Below are 25322 nucleotides of genomic sequence, written 5' to 3'. Positions count from 1 at the left end.
AATCTCTCCACTAGCCCATCGGTTTGAGGATGATACACCGAGGTTTTTAAATGCTTTATTTTCAGTAACTTGGCAGTCTCCTTGAGCGTTTCCGAGGTGAAAGGCGTTCCTTGGTCCGTCAGGACTTCTCTAGGAATGCCCACGCGTGAAAAGACTCCTACTAGTTCCCGTGCAATATTTTTAGTGGTAGCCGCGCAATGGAACGGCTTCAGGGAATCGGGTTGCATAATCCACGAGGACGAGTATATATTTATATCCTCGGGCTGAGGGCTCCAGGGGTCCTACTATATCCACCCCAATCCTGTCAAAGGAACGTCAATAAGGGGAAGGGGAATCAGAGGAGCACGGTCCTTCCTAGGAATTTGCCGCAGTTGACACTCCGGACAGGAAATGCAAAAGCGCTAACCTCCTCATTAATCCCGGCCAAAAACGGAGCTTAATGCGCTCTAATGTTTTATCGGGCCGAGATGGCCTCCAAGAAGGTGAGAGTGTGCTAACTTCGCAAACCTGCCGCCGGTAGGTCCGCGGACTAGCAACAACTTCCGGACCTTCCCCTCATGTTCAGCAACCCGATACAATAATTCATTATCCATGACAAAGTGAGGTCCCTGTGGCATGGGCAAATGCGTCGTTGGCGTTAACGAGAACCACTGCATTCTTTATGTGCTTCAGAGAGTCGTCATTCCACTGTTCTCTCTTGAAAGAAGCCGGCGTCGCTCTAAACTGAAAGTGCAACTCAGAGAGCGGGTCGGTCTGACCTCAAGGGGCGGAGAATCCTCCTCGCTGCCGGGCGCTAGTGGATGACGTAGTAGCCCGCGACGGTCCGGGAGTGTCTTCGTCACTCTCTTGGCCTACCGCCCCACTCCCTGTCGGCTGATTACACGGTGTGGAAGCAGCTTGAGATGAATCTTTATCATCTATAACGAGGCCAAAAGCTTTTCGGGGAATGCTTTCTAAACTACCGCGGTTACTGTCAGACCAGTCCCGCCCGAGGATTACGGAAGCGGAGGATCCGGTGTACCGCTACGTAAGTCGCGAAGGGTTCCTCCGAGACATACGTAACATCGGGCGGTATTGTACGGCGGATATCTCCGTGTATACATTTTAGACTGGTCTTTTCTTAATCCATTGTTGCGGTAGAACAAAGCGGCGAGCAACGACAGACACGCTTACTGCGGAATCAAACAGCGCTGTTATCATATGTCCATTAATAAGAAGCTCTCCCGTATGTTTATCCGCCAGGGATTGCTAAGGGCACACAAACAACCCCGCCATTGTCCCCTACGGTCCGCCTTGTTCCCGACAGGTCGCAAGCCAGACGGCCCGGCGACTTCGAACAGGCTCTGGATTGCGTGGAAGGGACTGCTTTGTAGGACATAACTCCCGGGTAGTCCACAGAGCGGCTGTTCTGCCTCCCGGTTTCACAGCCGGCCTCTGGGTTGCAAGAGCTGTAGCAGCTCGTCCATGGAATGGAATTCCCCCAGGCCGGCTGGGCAAATTCCTGGGGTATCGCTGTAGCAGCAAAAACAGGCCACTTGCTGCACTATTTGCAAGGGGTCAATCAAATGGCCGTAGCCACTCACCCACCTGTTGCCAGAGAGCCATAGCCTGCTCTGACAGCCCTTTAGTTGGGTTAAACTCCCAGTCTATTATATTCTTCACCTGCCGGCCTGGGGACAGCCCATCGCTAACAGGGACCTTGGTCCCGATGGGCGCTCGGCTTTCCTACCCAGAAGAGCATACTGAGCCACTCGTGTGTTTTCCCCAGAAGCCAGCCCACGCCTGTGGGTCCCCTCTACCTTCTCCACGAGATGGGTTGGTAGCCCCGGGTTATGCTCGTGGAGCAGAGCCTGCACCGCGTCCTTCCTGACCCTCCGGCGCACTCCCTGCCCCGAAACTCGGCCCCGTACTCACCCACCTGGTTCCTTGAAGTCCGTGTCCCGGTTCTTCGGGACACCATCCTGCCGACTACGCCACTGTAAGAACTGGAGACCAGAGGCGTGAAAGGTTTGGGGCAGCCACCCGTTTAATGCGGTTTCCCGGCTGCAAAAGTATTTGAGGCATTTTCAAACAGTTGTTTACACAACAGAGTCCAAAACAGAACTGCCTGCCTAAGCAAAGGCAGTGAGCTTTATAGCACAGAGGGCGGAAATGATGTCGTCCTCTGGGCCGGAACTGGAAGTGACATCATCCTTGGGGCCGGAACCGGAAGTGACCTCATTCTTGGGGCCGGAACCGGAGGTGATGTGTCCTTCCTGGAAATGGCGGCTCCTGGTGGGATTTCCCGGGTAAGACCTGCAGAGAACTCAGAAAGAGCGTCAGCGTACCCGCCCCCCCCGGGCAGATGTATAAACAGTATTGTCTAAGCCCTTCAGCTGCTTCCCATGCACACGTGTGTGACAATATATATATATATATACACAAATATATATATATATATATATATATATATATATATATATACACAAACATATATATATATATATATATATATATATATATATACACAAACATATATATATATATATATATATATATATACACAAACATATATATATATATATACACAAATACATATCTACATATATATACACAAATACATATCTACATATATACACACACAGCTATTTCGTATCAGTGCAATACGCTGCTTGTTAAAACGGATGACTCCCGCTCTTACGTGCAAGTCTGCGTGGATATTATGAACTATCGTATTTGTTCAAGTTCTATTTAAATTTTAAATAGAAGGAATTTTTATTTAGTCGACAGAAATATCTTTGGTAGGAATGGTAAAAACAGACAGGAATATTATTCGTGAATAAATCAACTAAAACCTTAAACAACTTATAATATTTTGCTCTCCATAAAAATATATCCTGTCTAAATTATACAAGTTAGAAATAAAGTAAACGTTAAAAGAACAAACATTCAAATTTCTTTACTCTTATGTAATTTTATATAAAAATAAACCTAGATTTTAAATATCCCAAAAGATTTTGCTCTCCATAAAAATATATCCTTTCAAAATTATACAAATTCAAATATGAACATGCTGCATAACAAAACCTGGAAATATAAATAAAATGTGTTCCTTTCAGCAATAACAAATCAAATCATTCAGTTGTCTTTGCTCATATGTCATTTTAGAGCTGGACACCTGGCATCTTTTTTTGGCAACAAGTTCGTTTCTGTTTGGTGTGAGGTTCTGTGTTGTGGAGATTCTCAGGATGGATTGCAGGTGCTCATCAGTGAGGCGACTCCTGTGTGCTGTTTTGTTAGTCTTTATCACTGAGAAGAGCTTCTCACACAGATATGTGGTACCAAACATGCACAAGGTTCGAGCCGCATGTAGACGGACTTTTCCTGGTTTTCTATGTACTGCGTGATTACGTGGGAGGCGTGATGATGTCACACGAAACTCCGCCCCCACGGCGTTGAAGCTCATCTCCATTACAGTAAATGGAGAAAAACTGCTTCCAGTTATGACCATTACGCGTAGAATTTCGATATAAAACCTGCCCAACTTTTGTAAGGAAGCTGTAAGGAATGAACCTGCCAAATTTCAGCCTTCCACCCACACAGGAAGTTGGAGAATTAGTGATGAGTGAGTGAGTGAGTGAGTGAGTGAGTGAGTGAGTGAGTGAGTGAGGGCTTTGCCTTTTATTAGTATAGATATATTTTATAAATGTGCGGTTAACGCAGAAAGACAGATCACCAATTGAAGCTTTATGAATAATGGATACTTTATTCGCGATCAATGATTGTTTTGGTAAAGCCATACTCAGTGTATTCATTAGATGAACGGTAAAAAAGTAAGAGCGAGGGAGGGTAACTTATTGAGGCACACAGGCAAAACCACAATAGCACGCGGGCTCGATGCACTGTAGTGCGTGTCAACTCGATCTGAATTTTGCGATCACATTCGAAAAAATATTTCTTTTCAAGTTCTATTTAGTCCATATGTGTCAAACTGAAGGCCCACGGGCCACATCCGGCCCGGCGTGTAATTATATCCAGCCCGCGAGATCATTTTATATACTGTATTATTGTTATTAATGGCCTGGGAATATGAAGTGCTGGTAACACGATAAACTACAGATCCCATAATGCAGCGCTTCAGCTGCCTTGCCGAACACTTACCGCGTTAATCATGTCTAGCTTATGAAGCTGCAAGTTATTGCGAAGCTAGCCCACACGATGCCGAAGAGAAAAGGTGATTCTGAAAATAGAGCCTTTAAAAACCGAGGGGAGGCTGAGTATATGTTTACTGACATTGCCGGTAAACCCGTGTGTCTCAAATACGCACTTTGCTGATAAAGTGAGCGCACTGCCCACTGAGTTCGCACGGCGCTTTGGTGACTTTGAAGAACAAAAAAAGAATTTTGAGTTGTTTCGCAACCCATTTGCCGTCAATGTGGAAACTGCACCTGTGCAGATTCAGATGGAGGTGATTGAGCTGCAGTGTAATGGCACACTGAAGGCAAAGTATGATACTGCACGGCCCGCACAGTTTATTCACTCCATTCCTGCAGAAATGCTCCAGCTCCGTCTACATGCGGCTCGAACCTCGTGCATGTTTGGTAGCACATATCTGTGTGAGAAGCTCTTCTCAGTCATGAAGACTAACGAAACAGCACACAGGAGTCGCCTCACTGATGAGTACCTGCAGTCCATCCTGAGAATCTCCACAACACAGAACCTCACACCAAACAGAAACGAACTTGTGGCCAAAAAAAGATGCCAGGCGTCCAGCTCTAAAATGACATATGAGCAAAGACAACTGAATGATTTGATTTGTTATTGCTGAAAAGAACAAATTTTATTTATATTTCCAGGTTTTGTTATGCAGCATGTTCATATTTGAATTTGTATAATTTTGACAGGATATATTTTTATGGAGAGCAAAATCTTTTGGGATATTTAAAATCTATGTTTATTTTTTATAAAATTTAAAATTACATAAGAGTAAAAAAATTTTAATGTTTGTTCTTTTAACATTTACTTTATTTCTAACTTTTATAATTTAGACAGGATATATTTTTATTGAGAGCAAAATATTATTAAGTTATTTAAGGATTGAGTTGATTTATTCCGGAATAATATTCCTGTCTATTTTTATTCATATTTATGTTCAAAAAAAGTTAAGTTTTAAAAGTTTAGTTTTAGTGTGTTCAATAAATGTTTATCCTGTTCGGCCCGCAACCTAAAGTGTGTTTTGGATTTTGGCTCCCTGTGCAATTGAGTTTGACACCCCTGATTTAGTCGACACAAATATCTTTGGTTGGAATGTAAGGCGAATTTACTCTTTACATTTGTATAGTGAAGAAAAATTTATGTAATGATGCCTACATTTAACTTACATTCCTACCAAAGATATTTCTGTCGACTAAATAAAAATTCCTTCTATTTAAAATTTAAATAGAACTTGAACAGACATGATAGTTCATAATATCCACGCAGACTTGCACGTAAGAGCGGGAGTTTATTTTACGATGTTCTACTTTAATGACAAACTACGAGAATAAAGTCAACATGTCAAATTTAATCTCGAGATAAACGGCGAGATTAAAGTGGAAACGTCGAGAATGCATACCTGCCGTAGTGCAAGTGTGAATTGAATATCCAACAGGCTCTCCCTTTCCCACTCAAAAGTCTTATTCATAGGTACTTTAAATTTTTTCAAACATTTTAGCAACATGAGCAAAAGAAGTGTTCAGAAAACAACACTGCTCAGTAACAACACTGCTCAGTTATTACAGAAAAGATACGTCAGAAACTAATGAAGGTGCGGCGTCAACTTCTCATGTGGCAATTTCAGACAAAGACATTGAAGAGGCTGGTCCATCAGGGGAAGTCTGTTCAGCACACACTCTGCCAATTGATAAATCTAAGCACTGCTTATCCAGCATAAACAAATAATGCTTTAAAGATTTTGATTGGCTGATGGTGAAAGAAAATGTTATGTGGTGCTCATTGTGCATGAAATACTCAAACATCCCCCAAGGAGGAGTTACTTTGGGTAAACATGCCATGCACAAGAATTCGAAAAAAAGCTTGCTGGACCATGAAAAAAGTAAAACGCACAATGAGTCTTCTGCTGAACTTTTAGGATAGTGTGTACTAGAGCAAACTGGAATTGGTCAAATTGAAAGATCTGTATCTGTGTTAAATAACTTGCAGACAGATGTCTTTGTGGGAGTTTTAAGATCCATGCATTGTTTGGCAAAAAATGAGTTGCCACATACAACGTTGTTTGATAAGCTGTTGGAACACTGTAAAGAAATAGGAGGATCCTTTTTACAACATCTCAATATTGGTAAAAATGCACATTACACCTCTAAAAGCATAATGCAAGAGCTGCTGGATGTCTTAGCATCAGAAATAAAATCTAGCATACTGAAAAATATACACAAGAAAAGTTTTTCAGTATTCTGTGTGATGAAACCACAGTTACAGTATCTCGGATGTAAAACAATTAATTATTTACATTAAATATATTTTCCAGGTCACTAAAGAGGTCAGAGTTAGTTTTTTATCAATCCGCAATATGATTGACGGCAAAGTGGAGACTATAACCAACACACTGAGTGAGACTATGGACACTCTAAGCTTGAAAACTGCTAATCTGGTTGGAGTAGGGTCAGATTGAGCGGCTGTTATGATTGGGAAACATAAAGGTGTGGCAGAACTGCTTAGAGATAAAACATCTGGACTCTTGGTCATCTGCCACTGTGTAAAACCACCGATTGGCCCTTGGAAGTGCCCAAGCAGCAGCTGCTGTACCTTATTTAAAAAAACTGAACTTCTTAAGGCAGCTATTCTGTTTCTTCCAAAATTATTCAGTTAGGATGGCTGGTTTAACAGAAATTCAAAATACAAACCGGATTCCAAAAAAGTTGGGACACTATACAAATCGTGAATAAAAACTGAATGCAATGATGTGGAGGTGCCAACTTCTAATATTTTATTCAGAATAGAACATAAATCATGGAACAAAAGTTTAAACTGAGAAAATGTATCATTTTAAGGGAAAAATATGTTGATTCAGAATTTCATGGTGTCAACAAATCCCAAAAAAGTTGGGACAAAGCCATTTTCACCACTGTGTGGCATCTCCCCTTCTTCTTACAACACTCAACAGACGTCTGGGGACCGAGGAGACCAGTTTCTCAAGTTTAGAAATAGGAATGCTCTCCCATTCTTGTCTAATACAGGCCTCTAACTGTTCAATCGTCTTGGGCCTTCTCGCACCTTCCTCTTTATGATGCGCCAAATGTTCTCTATAGGTGAAAGATCTGGACTGCAGCCTGGCCATTTCAGTACCCGGATCCTTCTCCTACGCAGCCATGATGTTGTGATTGATGCAGAATGTGGTCTGGCATTATCTTGTTGAAAAATGCAGGGTCTTCCCTGAAAGAGATGACGTCTGGATGGGAGCATATGTTGTTCTAGAACCTGAATATATTTTTCTGCATTGATGGTGCCTTTCCAGACATGCAAGCTGCCCATGCCACACGCACTCATGCAACCCCATACCATCAGAGATGCAGGCTTCTGAAGTGAGCGTTGATAACAACTTGGGTTGTCCTTGTCCTCTTTGGTCCGGATTACATGGTGTCCCAGATTTCCAAAAAGAACTTCGAATCGTGACTTGTCTAACCACAGAACAGTCTTCCATTTTGCCACACTCCATTTTAAATGATCCCTGGCCCAGTGAAAACGCCTGAGCTTGTGGATCTTGCTTAGAAATGGCTTCTGCTTTGCACTATAGAGTTTCAGCTGGCAACGACGGATGGTACTGTGGATTGTGTTCACTGACAATGGTTTCTGGAAGTATTCCTGAGCCCATTCTGTGATTTCCTTTACAGTAGCATTCCTGGTTGTGATGCAGTGTCGTTTAAGGGCCCGGAGATCACGGGCATCCAGTATTGTTTTACTGCTTTGACCATTACGCACAGAGATTGTTCCAGATTCTCTGAATCTTCGGATGATGTTATGCACAGTCGATGATGATAGATGCAAAGTCTTTGCAATTTTTCGCTGGGTAACACCTTTCTGATATTGCTCCACTATCTTTCTGCACAACATTGTGGGAATTGGTAATCCTCTACCCATCTTGGCTTCTGAGGGACACTGCCACTCTGAGAAGCTCTTTTTATACCCAATCATGTTGCCAATTGACCTAATTAGTGTTAATTGGTCTTCCAGCTCTTCGTTATGCTCAAATTTACTTTTTCCAGCCTCTTATTGCTACTTGTCCCAACTTTTTTGGGATTTGTTGACTCTGTGAAATTTTCAATCAACATATTTTTCCTTTAAAATGATACATTTACTCGGATTAAACGTTTGATCTGTCATCTACGTTCTATTACAAATAAAATATTGACATTTGCCATCTCCACATCATTGCATTCAGTTTTTATTCACAATTTGTTTAGTGTCCCAACTTTTTTGGAATCCGGTTTGTATTCTGAACATTCCCCAGATTAAGCTGAAAATGGCCAGAGACACTAGATGGCTGTCTGATGACTTTGCAGTACAGTCACTATGACAGTGTATGAGTGATCTCCTTGGAGGGCCCAGATCCTGGGAACTTTGATTATGGGAAAGCTTCAGACAAGGAAGCTCAAGGAAGAAAAGAAGAATAAATATTTAACTGAAGACACCTTCTGCATATGCAAGTTGGCTTTGAAGAATATTTTTACATTTTTCTTCATTCAATGAACTTTTTTTCATTGTTTTCATTTTTCTTCCCGACAGCGACAATTCTTGTGCCTCTTGGTTTATGTCATAACAATTATTTAAAATTTTTGTTAGGGTTGCAGGATCCTGAATTGGATACTTCTTAAATTTAATAAAAATATTCTTTCACAAGTGTCAAACTTGAAAAAAGGAAGTCATATTGAGCTTTGGAAAATAATTTATCTTAGACCACACATATAAATATAAGTCATCAGACTAAAGAGATGGATATTTAAGGCAATAAAAGAATTAGATATAATGTCACCCGTTGTACTTTATTAAATGACTCTCTAATGGGGGTCAGAAAAAGCATAGATATGAAAATACATAATTTGGAACCATTACAAATCATGTAAATCAAATGTTTAAGATATACATATACATGTATTAAGATCTGTGAATTGTATGATAATGAATGAAGAGTTTTTATTTGCTTATATGAAATAGAGAAATGGAGAGGGGGAGAGAGTCAGCATGGCAGGCAAGGTATTGAATGCAATAAATAAAATACAATGGCAACTCAAAGAAAAAAGAAGGGGACATCAAACAAAAATGTTTGGGGGGAAAAACATGTTATCTGAGAATTTCTAAGGCACAGTTATTCATGAAATTCTGGCAAAAAACACAAAAACAGCTTTATTTGCTAATATTTAATATTATTGTTAGAAAAATACACAAAGTTTTGGACTTTAAACAGAAAGGTGTGTATACATGTCAGTATAGTGCTGATCTTCAGTACATAATGTGCTTTGAGAACATATTGAAAAACAAGCATTTTGGTAAAAAAAAGAAGAAATTTAACACTAGAATCCCTGAAGTTTAAGATTTTTTTTGTTGTCCCTGACTTCCTTAAATTTTCCTGACAGATGCTTGTAGCTCCTTTTCACTGCGCTCATAGCACAGTTTTTTTTTTCAAATGTGTGGATTAGCAAAACGCAGCCTTGCTACACCCCCCACATCCCCATTCAGTCAGATGAAGGCATAACCCTGCTGCAATCATCACAGCTTAAGGGGGGATAATGGTGAAGGTTACTGTTAATGCTACACAATACAAAGAGAATTTAGATAGAAATTTAGACATTTAGCGTGCTTCCAACTTTGTGTAAACAGTTGGGAAAGGTAATTTTCTGTTCCAGAATGACTGTGACCCTGAGCAAAAGACAATGACCATAAAGACATTGTTTTGTGAGTTTGGTATAGAAGAACTTCTGTGGACAGCACAGGTCTTTTACCTCAGCCCTATTTAACACCTTTGGATTGAATGCAAATGCTGATTGCAAGCCAAGTGTTTTCTTCCAATGTCAGTACTTGAGCTCACAAATACTTTTTTGGCTGAGATTCTCACAGACGCACTCTAATCTTGGGAAATCCCTCATGAAGAGTGAAGGCTGTTATAATTGCAAAGGTGGGGCCATCTTTATATTGCTGTTCTTGGTTTTGGAATAGAATGTCCAATAAGGCATATAGATGTAAAGAGCAGGTGTTTGAAAATGTTAAGCCATATATTTTAAGTTATTTGCATTTTTTACTTTTACAGTCACAAAGAACTTGTGAATTACCAGATACATTTTAAGCAGTTGGTGTGACACCCTACTGCCTCAACTTACTGTAAATAGGCAGCATCAGGCATAAGCTTCTGCTGCATATGTGACTTTGCTAGCATTTTATTTTGCCTTTAGGAGCTACTGTTGGACGAGTAAAAGAGGAAAATGTAAAATTATGTACAAGTTGAAGTAAGCTCTGTTAAGGTAAATTTGAAGTGCTAAACTAATATGTAGTTAAAGTTACTCCGAATATTTCTGTGTTTTAGGATAGATTGAAAATTCTGCAGTGCTTTTTCAAAGTGTGTTTTTGAACGTTTCAGCATTTGTACAGTATTCTGTAATCAAGATATTTAATTGTACAAAATCAACTTTTCTGGCAGATTTTTTTTGAAGAGTAAGTGTACCAAATTTTCACAAATTTGGTGCAGTTGGAGATGAGGTTTTTTATGTGCAGAGTTAGACAGGCATGACAATGAGGCTTTTTACATTATTTACAAATGCACATTAAGCAGCAAATTATGGTCCAATTCAACAAAGTTTTAGAAGTAATCAAACTAGCACTAGACATCACACAGCTCTCAGCTCGGTACCCTGTCCGAAAAGGATGACGTCAGCAGATTGAGATCCTCATACTCATTACTGTATGATATTTTGTTTTAAAGACAGAAAAAAACACACAAATCAAAAACTGATTCAGTATTTTTCTCTTTCCATTATGCATAGGCTTATAAAAGCAGATGTCATACAAATCAGATTCCAGTAATGACTAGGCTGCCATAATATATTCCTCAGTGTTAGTGCTGGGTGGTGTGACCAAAATTCTTTATCATGGTATTTTTCAAAATTGTACCGGTTTCACGGTATTCAACGGTATTTTTTTTTTTTCCATGCATGAGTTAACGACATTTTCCACTGCAGTTACTGCAGTAGACTGGTAAAAAATGACCTTTTCCACTGTCATGAGTGACATTTTAATGTGCAGAAAAGTATTAATACAGGTTTGCATGGCCCCATGAAGTGATAGTTTTCAAGGAGGGGGCGCTAATGAAGAGAAGGAATCACATTGTATGACAGTTGCAGTCAAAATATAGAAACTTTTTATTGAACAAATTTTGCAAACAACTTAAACAAATATTTTGACAAAATATTGTCAACCATCCAAAGAGGCATTTAGACTTAGTAAAATATCCAGAGGTGCTTGTCAAAAGTTGTATTGCACTGAACATGTCTTAGAAAAGGAATAAATAGTAAATATTTTTTTTTTTTTTGTGAACCAACTACACTTTCTAGGGCGGCACGGTGGCGCAGTGGTAGCGCTGCTGCCTCGCAGTTAGGAGACCCAGGTTCGCTTCCCGGGTCCTCCCTGCGTGGAGTTTGCATGTTCTCCCCGTGTCTGCGTGGGTTTCCTCCGGGTACTCCGGTTTCCTCTCACAGTCCAAAGACATGCAGGTTAGGTGGATTGGCGATTCTAAATTGTGAGTGTGGGTGTGTGTGTCCTGCGGTGGGTTGGCGCCCTGCCCGGGATTGGTTCCTGCCTTGCGCCCTGTGATGGCTGGGATTGGCTCCAGCAGACCCCCCGTGACCCTGTGTTCGGATTCAACGTGTTGGAAAATGGATGGATGGATGAACTACACTTTCTGTTAATGTTAACAATCTCTGTCCACTGACATGTTAAAGTGACTTTTTAAACAACTTTACCATCATTAAACTGCATAATATTTAAACTAATAAATAATAACAATAAAATAAATAATAGTGCAGCTTCCAGTAATAATACTATTACTTCATAACTTCAAGCCCAGGTACATTACACAGTATTCACCAAAATCAAAACCAATAAAACAAGTGCAACTTGGTGATGACATCTTTACCAACTGAACCGTCATTAAGGCAAATTGCATTAATATGGATTTTGCTTCTAACTAAGCTACTTACATAAATAATAAAACTACAACTTGCATATATAATGGTATAGTGGGTTGGCGGCTTCAAAAAAAAAAAAGGTCAGTTTTAAATCCAGTTCGCCTTATCCGTCTCCGTGTGTGCGATTGCACGACCGTGAGTAGTTGATGAAGGTTTTTGGGACGAGTCTCACCTGATCATTCTCAATTGCTTCATCGGCTTACTGCGACATGTGTATAGGGTGACAGAGATGTATATTTATGGGCCGGCAGGATAGGGGTAAGGAAAAAAGAAAAGATAGAACACAAGGAGGTTAAAGAAGGGAAAAGGCAGTAATGGGGGACGATCCAGATGCCAGGAAGGAGAAGGCAGCATGAGCTGGGGCTCCGTGAGGGAGTGCAGGCTGAGGCGATCTATGGGCTGGTTCACCCTACTAAGTATGTAGAGTGGGGCGAGCGAAATGTTCTCAATGGATCTGAGGAGCGACTGAGTGAGCGTGAAGGAAGACGAGAGGTGTGCCGACCTCGGACCTGCGCAATGTGGCAGCAGCCAAGACAGGGGTTGGCAGAAAGGAGTTAGTGCTGCAAAGGTTCTGCCAGCAACGCCAGTGAAGGGTGAGCCGTGGAGACAGAAGGTGGTGTGCTGTGATCAGGCGAGGAGAGAGACTGCATTTTAACCTCTATTTTAATGGATTTATTTATTATGGATTTTATCCCCACATTTCACTGGTTTTATGGATTTTCTATTTATTTGGGCCCTGTATTTTTCTGAACACTGCACAACGGACACTTTTGGTTTTACTTTTGACTGTTTTTAACAAAAGCACTTGAGCACTTTCCACCATCCCCTGGCTTTAGTGAGATACCTCACCTCAGTCATAACTATCGACTGTGTTGGTTCAGCAGACATGTGGGAAGAGGGAGTCTGTAGGTAAGGTGACCATCCGTCTCCGTTTTCCCAGGACAGTCCCTTTTTTCGGACAAATGTCCCCACTCAGAAACATGTCCCCGGTTTAAGATTTTGTCCCCAGTTTCAGCTGGTTCACTTTTTTGAATGTGTCTCATCACTACGATAATTTGAACTCGGCGAGTGTGCGCGGTGTTTTGACAGAGGTTATGCTTTACTGCATCCTGCAACTTTGGCGAGAAATCGCGCGATAAGCTTTCGCTTTGTACTCTTTGGTGCTTAGAGTCCCTACTCGTGATCTGTAGATTCTAAGAGAGGCACGCCGTGCTCTGCCTCAGCCTGTGGCTATGTCTATATGTGGCATGCTTCTAGATGCGAGAGCAGCATGGCGGCTCTTTTCTTCCACGTTGTTTTTCTGCATTTTGGCACAGTGATCCCTGTGATTCAACATGAGTGCTAAAAGGAAGTGTCAGTTCAATGATGGGCTTCAGCGTGACATTTCGTATTTGCGTCCGACCCCGGATGCTTCTGTTGAGATGTGCAGTGTGTGCGACTCAAAGTTTTCCATCGGTAGTGGTGGGAGAACTTCAATCACGAAACACGAGGGGAGTAGTCTACGCTCCTCTAAACCCCCCCTCCCCCCGCATGTCCCCAGATTGGCCCAAAAAATTCTGGTCACCTTACTGTAGGGGACCGGCATCGTCACACTATTACACAGAAAGCAGGTACATTACACACTATTGAAAATTAAATAAAATAAATCAAGCACAACTTGGCTTGCAGTATTATCCAGTAGTATAGAAACAGTATTCACACATTTGAACATAATGTTCCATAGCCGGCCTTTTAAAACCAAAGTATCTCCAGGCAACATACACAGCACCTTTTTTTCGTCAAAAGTTATTCTGTGTCGTCATGTTCAACTTTATTGTCTGCTACAGCTTCCGTTTCGGAATGTTCTCTGTCCATTTTCACAGCTCAATACCTCCATTAACGCATGTACTCCGTTGCGTGCGTGTTTATTGGTGCAGCAGTGGAAAAAGGTCTCCCCTTAAATAGTTTCCTGCTGCGCCTTGTTCCGAACGTTGTTTAGGCCATTTAAACCTGTGTTCCGGTATAAGAAAAATCCATATAACAAAAATAAAAAATGTTTTTTGGTATGAACCGGTATACCGCCCAGCACTACTTAGTTTAGTTTATTCTATTTCAATATAAACACTTTGTGTGAATCTTTGGCCAGCTTCTACAAATTGTATTTGCAAAGGTGATCAACAGACATTTCAGTATCAAGGGTTTACATACAGTATTCTTACACATGGATACTCAAACATAAATAGGAAATAAATCCTAGTGAGTGAAAGATAATGCTAATGTGACAGTGATTGGACAGCTTTTTCATTGCAGCTTTGTTTTATTTGACTTGAATAAGGCTCGTCTTTAAAGATGAAAGTTGAATACTGTATGTATAAAATTTAGGCATAGGGGAAATGATTAGCATTTAAATTCATTATTTATTTTGGCCATTATCATCTTGATTGTGCTGTGAAATGAAAACCATTATGGAAAGCCAGGCAAATCTATTGCCAACACTTTTTAATACACAAAATTAAGAGACAAAAGAAAATTTCCACATTTACAGAAATTCGTTAATCAGTTATTTCCAATTTCAGCTTTTTTTCTTAATGGAAAAACTTATTTTGCATATGAAGAAAGAATTCAAAATAGAATACTGTACTTAACAATGGTCTTTAGATGTTAATCTTTATAGTTTATACTTGTTGTATCTGACAAATTAATATTTATCAGTTAATATTGTTTTAGTAAAATAGTTTATAGAAAGTTGGTTATACCTCTTTTTAAATTTCACCGTAAACAAAATAATTTAACCCTTTCAGACACTTGTATTAGCCATTGCGTACCGATTTCATTCTTGTATTTTTTTAATATAATCTCTAGTTTAATGCAGTTATCAGGAAACTTTTTTAACTGCTCATAATTAGCAAAGTATTATTGAGTTACTAGGAAATACTTACTGCTAATTAGGATTTCATAATGCCTAATTATCATTCACTGAGGCCCTCTGACTTGCAGCTTCATTTAATGCACTAAGGAAGATTTAGTGGTCCAGATCTGCATTTCATTGCATTAACTTAAAAGCAAAAGGCAACATTTATTATCTCACACCTGCAGTTGCTGTGTTTCAACAAATGTCACTGAGGCACACCATCTGTCATTTGAGAAGAGATGTATGCTTTTCATAATTGTTTCATTTAAAAGTTTGGTTTGGATTTCAGATTGTATTTTAGTATAAAAGTAAAAACTAATTTCTCTGTTAAGCTGCAAATTAAAAGTAGAGTTTCAGATGTTTATTTCTTTATTCTTAAATGTGTTTTTTTTAAGAACACTACAGATAAGCTGTGCCAAATATCAGTTATATCAGGGTTTCCCAAACATTTAAATTAAGGCTTCCAAAAATGTTTTACCATCTGATCAGGGGCCCCACTAATAGAAAGCTGATGGTGCGAAGCAGAGCCCTGTCTTTGATATTGGTTACTTCTAACAGTAGTAATGTGATGTGCTCTAATAGTAGATCAATCAAATAAATGCTTAACAGTAACAAGACTATTGGTCCATATGTTATAAAATGTCCCATTATATATTAAGGCCAGGGTACTTGTTTTTTTTTTTCTTGCCCTACCACCTCATTTTTAATTTTTAAAACTTTGTTTTTTTATTAAGCACTGAACTCTTACTAGGTACAACTAAAAATGCTATTTCTTTGACTCCTATCTCTCTTCCCAATCTTACATTTGGGGATTTTAGCAAGAGATTAGAGACAGGTTGTTGTGTGTCAATTTTTTTTTTTTTTTATGTATGCCAAATTCTTTTTTTGGATCCAAATTAATACTGTACTTTACTGTTAAAGAGACTTTAGAGAGAAGTGCATGTTTATCTGAAATTTCTGTCTTTGTATGCTGTAGGCAAAGAAGATGCTGCTAATAAGAAAATTACAGAAAATTTGGAAAATGAAAGTTTCATAGAAGATACTAATCTGCAAAAACGGTAATCTATTTTTTTCTTTGTAGTTCTAAAAAGCATGAATAGCCTTTGTTTGGTATGAAACTGATTTATTTACAAATAATCATTTTAACAGTTGAAGTCAGAAGTTTACATATACTTAGAGCGAAGTCTTTAAAATTTACTTCATAACCCCTCCACAGATTTTATACAAACAAACTATAAATATGGCATATTGTTTAAAACATCTATTTTGTACAGGGCAAAATTATTTTTTTCCAGCAGTATTCATAGACAGAGTATTTCACTAAGTGTATGTAAACTTCTGATTTCAATTGTTGGTTATAAATGTTTAACGGAACTGTAATACTAATCAGCAGCAAATAAGAAAATAAAACCTTTACATGAAATCATAAAATACTACAAAACAGTGGTTTCTGCTGCTTCTGAAAATATAAAGAGCATGGCACATTACATTCTGGTGGTAGTTAAAGTAATCAGAACTTAACATGACTTCAAGTCTTTTAAATGAGTATATGTAAGTATATATCAATAAAGATCAAGTCTGCAGATTATAGTTAGACATATTTATGAATAGCCACCAATTCTAGGTCTTCTAGTTCTCTGCATTTACCTCAGAACATAGGCAGCGTATTATCCAATTTAATTGCCAACCTGGTGTTCTGTCTTTTAATGATACCATAGTATTTTTGACTCTGTTAAAAATACAAATAGGTCATTCAAACTATGAAGGCCTGTCATTTTCACCTAACATTTCCTAAGAATCATTAGTTTAAGATTTGAATATCCGTACGGTTACTCTCGGCTGCAATTGTTGTCACCTTATTCTGTTTATTTGTAATTCTCACTGTGAAGAAATATTCTTTACTTGGGTGTGAAGTGTACCTTTAAAAGAGTTTTACTCCAATCTTCCTGCTGAAAAAATATTTCATTTTAGTAGTTGCAATTTATCATACCATTACCAAATTTAAAAAACAGTTTAAAAGTTAAAAGTTTATCACCTTTTTATCTGTATTTGCTTTCCTGCTGTCTTTACTGGGAATACCTTGCCTTCTCATTATTAATCTAATAACTATTTTCTCGGTTTACTGTTGTGCTTTTATTGTTTTTTCCTCTAGACCAAAGATCAAAAGTTCTCTATGCTGTTTAAAGAAAACCTTGTCTTTCACTTCATACAGTGAAGTGCATAGCTCAACACGTTGTAAGCTTTGTTCATAATTTGTGTGCAATGATTCTTGTTTTCTTTCGGCTGCTCCCATTAGGGGTTACCACAGCGGATCATGTTTTCCCATTTCTTTCTGTCCTCTGCATCTTGCTCTGTTAAACCCATCACCTGCATGTTGTCTCTCGCCACATCCATAAATCTTCTCTTAGGCCATTCTCTTTTCCTCTTGCCTAGCAGCTCTATCCTTAACATCCTTTCCCAAAATACCCAGCATCTCTCCTCTGCACATGTCGAAACCAATGCAGTCTCGTCTCTCTGACTTTGTCTCCCAACCTTCCAACCTGAGCTGACCCTCTACTGTACTCATTTCTAATCCTGTCCATCCTCATCACACCCAATGCAAATCTTAGCATCTTTAACTCTGCCACCTCCAGCTCTGTCTCCTGCTTTCTGGTTAGTGCCACCGTCTCCAACCCATATAACATGGCTGGTCTCACTACTGTTCTGTTGACCGTCCCTTTCACTCTTGCCATTCCACCCTGCCTCCACTCTCTTTTTCACCTCTCTTCCACAATCCCTGTTACTCTCTGTAGTATTGATCTGAAGTATTTAAACTCCTCCACCTTCGACAGGTGCTCTCCCTTCATTCTCACCATTCCACTGACCTTCCTGTCATTCACACACATGTATTCTGACTCCTTCATTCCTCTCCTCTCTAGAGCATATCTCCACCTCTCCAGTGTCTCCTCAACCTGGTCGCTACAGATCACAGTGTCATCAGCAAACATCATAGTCCAAGGGGACTCCTGTCTAATCTCATCTGTCAACCTGTCCATCACCATTGCAAATAAGAAAAGGCTCAGAGCCGATCCCTGATGTAATCCCACCTCCACGTTGAATGCATCCGTCACTCCTACCGCAGACTTCACCACTGTCACACTTCCCTTGTACCAAGGTTATTATAGTTAATGAAAACTAAAATCAAATATGTAACTATTATTAAAAAAAACATTTTCATAAACTGAAATAAAATATTCACAGATTTCACAGATGAAATGAAAAACTAAAACTAAACTGTTAAAGTAACTGTAAAGACTAACTGAAAAAGAATAACATACTGAAAATATTTTTAGTTTTCGTTTTTGAATGAATATTCTTTAACCCTTGTAACTTTTAACTCTAAAACAGAAAGTAATCCACCACGAGCCACCTGCATATATTCATCCAGTGAACGGCGGCTGGTGATGGATGGCGTGTGTTCACAAAGCAATTGCAGTGACACAGCAAGCTGACTACGTGCGCGCAAAGAGTGTGAAATAAAAAAGCGATTTACTGTGCCGCCGTTCTTTGCTCCTGTTGTATATCACAATGTAATTCAAACGCCTGAAATCGGAACATGCTGGTCAACAAAACCTTTACAAAAAAATCATGACTGAGTAATTTTTCAGTTTATTTCTCAGGTGCCTGGGTTTTGTTGACAATAATTCACCTGCCACTTCTCACAGGAGAAATCCTTTCTAAAAATAAAACGGCACTGATTAAACTGATGAGGTTATCATACAAGATCAGCATTTTGTTGTTGACCAATCACTTTTGCTTTAAAAAAAGTCATTTAACAATGAAGTGATACAAACTTGTAAAATTCCTGAGTTGGCTATGTATCTACTGAACTACAGGTAGGTAGGCGAAGAGAGTCTACCAACTGGTGAAAAACATAACATACTAATCCTATATTTATTAATTTATCTTTTTTTAGTTTATATTCACAGCTCAGAATACCTGATATTGTGAAAATAATCCAGTAGCAGAATTATGTTTTAAAATATTTGTCCCCCTTTTTTTTCAATCTTTCTCTCTCTCTCAAAATAGATAGTTTTTGTTCTTAACATCAGCCATATCATACATATTGCATACCTGGGATTTTTCCTGCCTTGCATCCAAACCTGCTCAGGTAGGTTCACTCCAGGTTTCCTGCCATACTGATCTGGATAAACAGGTTTAGATAATGTATATGTTGTTCTTAATCTCAGTTGCTGTCTCTTTTGTTTTGTAGTTGTCCTCACTCCCATTACCTACTCTTGCTCTGCTCATTATGGGTTTACTGTTCTTATGATGTGCTATTCAACTCTCACTGCCCTTAACCATGACACTAAATGCTTGTTTTTCTTTATTTCCCTCAATGCAGCTAGGTGGGGTCTGCACAGTGATTTAAGCCTAAGAGGCCTGTTCTTCCTAAGCCCCCATGATTTTTATTATCACAACTGTCAGAACACAGTAGAATCTATTTTCTGATTTTTTGATATCTTTTCAGGCCTGCAGGTGGTAAGATTCTGTCTATAAGTTGTATGTGCCTGAGATGGAATCAGAAATCAATATGGCTGGTAGAAAATAAAAAGCCCAGTATGGGAGATTTTGAATGCAATATTGAAGGCATTCATTATAAGCACATTGTCTTAGAGTGAGATATGTTGTGTGCTGTAGACATTTAGAGCAAAAAAAAAAACAAACTCAAAATTTAAAATTCACCTAAATTTCATTACAAATTGGTCCATTCTGGGCAATAAAAGAAAAAAGATAATTAATAAATAAATTTGTTCAGCATAAATGACATAGAAAATTATTTTTTAAAATTACAAAATTGTATAAAATTGTTCATATTCAGTTTCTGGTATTGATTATACTTGTTTTTACCTGACAAAACCAAAACCAGATAGTAAACAATGTAGTGTAGTATGCTTTTAAACTACTAACCCGTTAAGTGTACAGTTCTGACTGATTGTGACACAAACTAAACTCCATAGTAGCTCTTTAACTATACCATAATTACTAAAACTGAAGCTAATAGATATAAAATAGAAATGTCTTTGTGAAATAAAAAACTAAATTAAAACTAAGGCCGGAGTTATACTTCATGCGACGCGACGCATGCTGCAGCGGACGCTCCTGCTATGCAAGCGTTGTAGTGTTCATTTTTGCGTGCATACTTTACGTAAATCTGGAGGAATCCACCAGGTTACAGTGCAAGATATTATCACGGTGAGAACGTGTTCGGCTTCTCTGTGTTGTGAATTGCCTATAACACTCATTGCGGTAAGGTGTCATCAGAATTTAATATCTCTGAAAATTATGTTTATTGATTAAATTCATCAATGTAGGAATTTGTCCATTCCAGCAAGCATTGGGCACGAGTGAGAAACAATCCCTGGACGAGGCCTCAGTTCAACGCAAGGTGAATACAAGCACTCACATACACTAGCGTTATTTTAGCGGCACCAAATCTGCATATCTTTGGAAGGAAACCGGAACACAGTGTGGAATACAAGCAGGACATACCAGCAACATAACTCCCTGCAAGACAGCAGTGCTATCACTCCACCACCGTGACACCCCCATGTGTGTAATTATTAACAGTATTCATTATTTAAACAAAATTATATGTAAAATGTAACATACACACTTTAATGCATTTCATCATGAAAGTGGTATAAAGTACAAATCTAAAGATTCTTAATGTGCAGAGAGTTGGAATATCATACATTTAATTTGTTCTGTGTGATGATCTATTGCTGCTTGCTGCTGCTGTCTGGTCCAAGAAGCTCATAGTGATTAAAAACTGGGATGACGTTTTCGATGGTCTGCATTAATGATAAAGTAAACTACGAGGTTAAAGTGGACATTTCTAGATTAAAGTTACAAAAATAATAAAAAAAAAAAGACGGCACAAAAGATGGTATGTGAGACTTTTAAAATGTATCGTGTCACTACGATCAGGAATATGCGACGCTTGTATATAAAAGCACCACGAATGCATCTGTATGTTGGCATTTTGCTTCACCACATCGAAGCATTCATCCCGTAGGCTTTCTGTCACATGTAGATAGCAAACAGAGACACTGACGTCACGTTCCGACTTTTACCACACTGCGCCCCCCGACTTTTTGCTGGTACTGCAACTTGCGCACACGTCAAGCTAATTTCTGAGGACCTGCTCAGAGGACGCCTGAAATGAATGCTGGGAATGCGTGGCAGCCATGATGCGGGCGCGTACACATTCTGAGCGTGAAGTATAAATCGGCCTTAAGAATACACAATGAAGGAAAACTAAACTGAATTTCCAAGTAAGGTCAGAAAAAATATAGAAATGAAAACTGATACAAGAAGGCAAAACTATAATAACCTTGCCTTGTACATATCCTGTACAGCTCTTACATACTTCTCTGCCACTCCTGACTTCCTCATACAATACCACAACTTCTCTCAAGGCAACCCTGTCATATGCTTTCTACAGGTCCACAAAGACACAGTGTAACTCCTTTTGGCCTTCTTTATACTTCTCCATCAATATGCTCAGAGCTGACATTGCATCTGTGGTGCTCTTTCTTGGCTTGAAAGCATACTTTTGCTCACTAATCTTCAGCTCCCTTCTTAACCTAACTTCCACTACTCTTTCCTATAACCTCATGCTGTGGCTCATCAATTTTATCCCCCTGTAGTTACTACAGTTCTGCACATCCCCTTTATTCTTAAAGTACCAGTACACTCCTTCTCCACTCATCAGGCATCCTCTCACTTTACAAGATTCCATTAAACAATCTGGTTAAATACTCCACTGCCATCTGGACTGACAGCCTTTCCTTTCTCTATCCTCTTCATAGCTATCCTTGCTTCCTTCTTGCTAACCTGTTGCACTTCTTGATTCACTATCTCCACATCATCCAACCGTCTGTCTCTTGTTCTCTTCATTTATAAGCCTGTCAAAGTCCTCTTTCCATTTTCTCAACTCACTCTCCTCGCTTGTGAGTACGTTTCCATCTTTATCCTTTATCACCCTAACTTACTACATATCTTTCCCAGTTTGGTCCCTCTGTCTAGCCAATCGGTACAGGTCCTTTTCTCCCTCTTTAGTGTCCAACCTGTCATACAACTAATCATACACCTTTTCTTTAGCCTTCGCCACCGCTCTCTTCACTTTGCGGCTTATCTCCTTGTACTTTTGACTATTTTCAAACATATAAAATGCAAATTCTAAATGTAAATATATACTAGCTTTTTTAATTTACAGGATGTATTAACTAATAAACTGTGTTGTTTTGAATGATAAAATATTTACCACAATATCATTGCCAAAGTGGTGCTGCTGAGTATGTTTTCCATTTTGCTGGCTCTGTTCAGACTGTGTTTACTTTGAGTTTACTATTATTTTAAATAGTTTTTTTGTTTTACACCCTATGTTGGATTTGTGAATTATAATCATCAGACACTCATAAATGTAAGATTGTGGGTCACTCACAAGCTTTCTAGTTCCATATTAGCTGATTAAGCTTGGCCAAGTGAGATCCTTCAAAAGAACGATAACAGCAATACCAGATAAACCTGAAAGAAACACAGAAACTCGCCAGAAGTGTAAAACAGGATATGGGCCTGGACTTGGTGACCGCCACTGCCCAGTGTCCTACTAGCCAGTGTCTAGTCACTGGAGAACAAGCTAGTTGACATCATAGCATGGATAAAGTTCCAGCAAGACATTCGGGACAGCAACATCTTTTGTCTCACAGAGACATGGCTGCCTCTTTAAGTACTAAATCATGAGATTCAACCTGCTGAATCTCTCTGCATTTACCATATGGTCATAACAGGGGAGTCAAACAAATTAAAAGGTGGAGATATACAATCATTGCATGTTGCTAATCTAGACACACGTCAGGTAGGAGAGGACGCTGGCGTTGAATGTTCGCTGCTTCTCCCTTTGAGCTTTATGAGTTTTATATTACTAATTTATTATTTTACTTTTACTTTAGTTTTTAGTTAAAAAGTTTCGTACTTTTTTGTACTGTTTCATCGTCTGCCGTGGGTTTTTACGGATTTTACCGAGTTTTATTAAGTTTTAGCTGACTACTCACTTGTTGCCCGGATATACTGTTTTACCGTCTGCCGTGGATTTTATGGATTTTATCAAGTTTTGCTGTCTACTCACCTGATGTCCGGATGCCCTGATGCCTGGATTTTCTGTTTTATATTCTGCTTTGGATTTTACGGTGCTGTCTGGATAGCATCTCTCCTTTCTTCCCCGGTCAGAATGGCGCTCAGTTATTCCAGCTCACAACTCCGCCGACTTAATCCCGCAACCACTCCTGAAATTAACATCTCCATCATCAAAGAACTTGGACTCCTTCGCCGTCCTCGATACACTCATAGAGGCTCCGGTCGAAAGTTAATTTTCCATAACCTGCCAAAGTGCTCTGCTCCCAATATTCCATCTTTCTGGTCACCTGTCGCACGTTTGACGCGTCATCAGAGCACCGTCATTCCAGCTACTATCAACTCTGAAAGTAGCGTGAGATCTTTGCACTCCAGCATGGGAAACATCAGAGCTATTGAGAGAAACACTGCGAGATTCTCACATCCCCGCCTGGATTTATTTTGTGGAGTTGGTTCTAAGCTGCGTGGAGTGAATTTTAATGTTTTGTGAACAGTACAGAGATTGACCTCACAGTCATTAGTCAGATTTGAACTGTTTAACTCTCAATCCATCTGCAATAAAGCCACACTGATTGAAGAACACATCAGGGAGAAAGGACTTGACTTCATGTGTCTGACAGAAACATGGCACCAGTCAGAGGTTTACTCTGCCCTAAATGAAGCCTGTCCTCCTGGCTACAGTTACTTGGAAGCAGCTCGCAGCACTGGGCGTGGTGGTGGCTTAGCTATCATCCACCGTCAGGATTTGGGGTTGTCCCGTATCTTGATACCTGCAACATCCTCCTGCGAGTGCCTTGCATTTAAATGTAAGCCTCCTTTTCCCATGACTGTTCTCCTTATCTATCGACCTCCAAAACCCAAATATGCCTTCATCCCGGAAATGACTGATCTTCTCACAACACTCTGTGCTACCTCTGCCAACATCATAATTACGTAATTTTCAGCCTTCTACCTACACGGGAAGTTGGAGTATTAGTGATGAGTGAGTGAGTCAGTCAGGGAGTCAGTCAGTCAGTCGGTCAGTCAGTGAGGGCTTTGCCTTTTATTAGTATAGATTAAATTTTTTTTGTATATAGTGGTACCTTAAGATAAAAGTGCCCCAACATACAAGTTTTTTGAGATATGAGCTGTCACTAGGTCGATTTTTTTGCCTTGAGTTACGAGCCAAAATTCGAAATACAAGCCATCAAAGAACTTGTCACTGAACATTCCGAGGAACTGACGAGAGAGGAGTTGACGGAACTACAGACACAGCAACATACGGAGGTTCTGCAGGAGATCGGTATCGCGTAGCAGGTTATCTCTTAAAGTGAGATAAAGGAAGTGTTTGCAATGTGGGAAAAAGTTTCGAACTTTACAGAAAAAAAACACCCTGAAAAAGTTACAACTGATCATGCAGCGGTGCTATTTAATGACACTTGCCTAACACTTGACTTTATTGAAAAGAAACACCTGAAAAAGTTGCAACTGGTTGTGCAGCGACGCTATTTAATGACACTTGCCTAACTCATTTCAGAAACATTCTAAAGGGGAGGACTAAAAAAAGGTCCTTGGATAGGTTTCCATTAAAATGCCTTGAGAATGAAAGTGGCAAAATAGAAAAAAACTAGTTAAGAAGAAAATTAAGTTAAGCAAAAGTGAAGTGAAAGAAAAAAACATTACAATACGCTAATCGGCTTCGCCAACATCTGTTTATTTCTTTAGATTCTCTTTTATGTATTAGGTTTTATTTTTTTTTGTATACAATATTTGTTCTTTGTACATACATTTTTCTTATGTTGAAAACATTTAAAAAAAATTGGGGGGGGGTTTTGGGGGTGGCCATGAATTAATCTCATTTCAATTTATTTCAATGGGGAAAATTGATTTGAGATACGAGCATTTTGACTTACAAGCTCGGTCACGTAACGAATTAAACTTGTATCTCAAGGTACCACTGTATAGACAATTGGAAAGGTAGAACAGGTAGACCACGAGTGTTTGGTGTGGGTAGCCACACTTCATCAACCCCCACTCTCATACAGGTGCTCCACAGGGTTGTGGTC

The 25322-nt window shown here is 39.3% G+C and overlaps 1 protein-coding gene across 2 annotated transcripts in view; it reads left to right on the top strand.

Annotated features, from left to right (window-relative positions):
• Positions 1-25322, top strand: part of chchd3a (coiled-coil-helix-coiled-coil-helix domain containing 3a) — a 200516-nt gene that overhangs the window by 34060 nt on the left and 141134 nt on the right. For both annotated transcript variants that reach the window (XM_039761359.1, XM_039761358.1), the window contains exon 3: positions 16076-16157. In XM_039761359.1, the coding sequence (XP_039617293.1) occupies positions 16076-16157 (82 nt within the window). The remainder of the gene's footprint in view (positions 1-16075; positions 16158-25322) is intronic.

The sequence above is a fragment of the Polypterus senegalus genome, chromosome 8 (genome assembly GCF_016835505.1).
Source record: "Polypterus senegalus isolate Bchr_013 chromosome 8, ASM1683550v1, whole genome shotgun sequence".
Classification (NCBI taxonomy): Eukaryota; Metazoa; Chordata; class Cladistia; order Polypteriformes; family Polypteridae; genus Polypterus; species Polypterus senegalus.
This window is presented reverse-complemented; position numbering and strand designations above follow the sequence as displayed.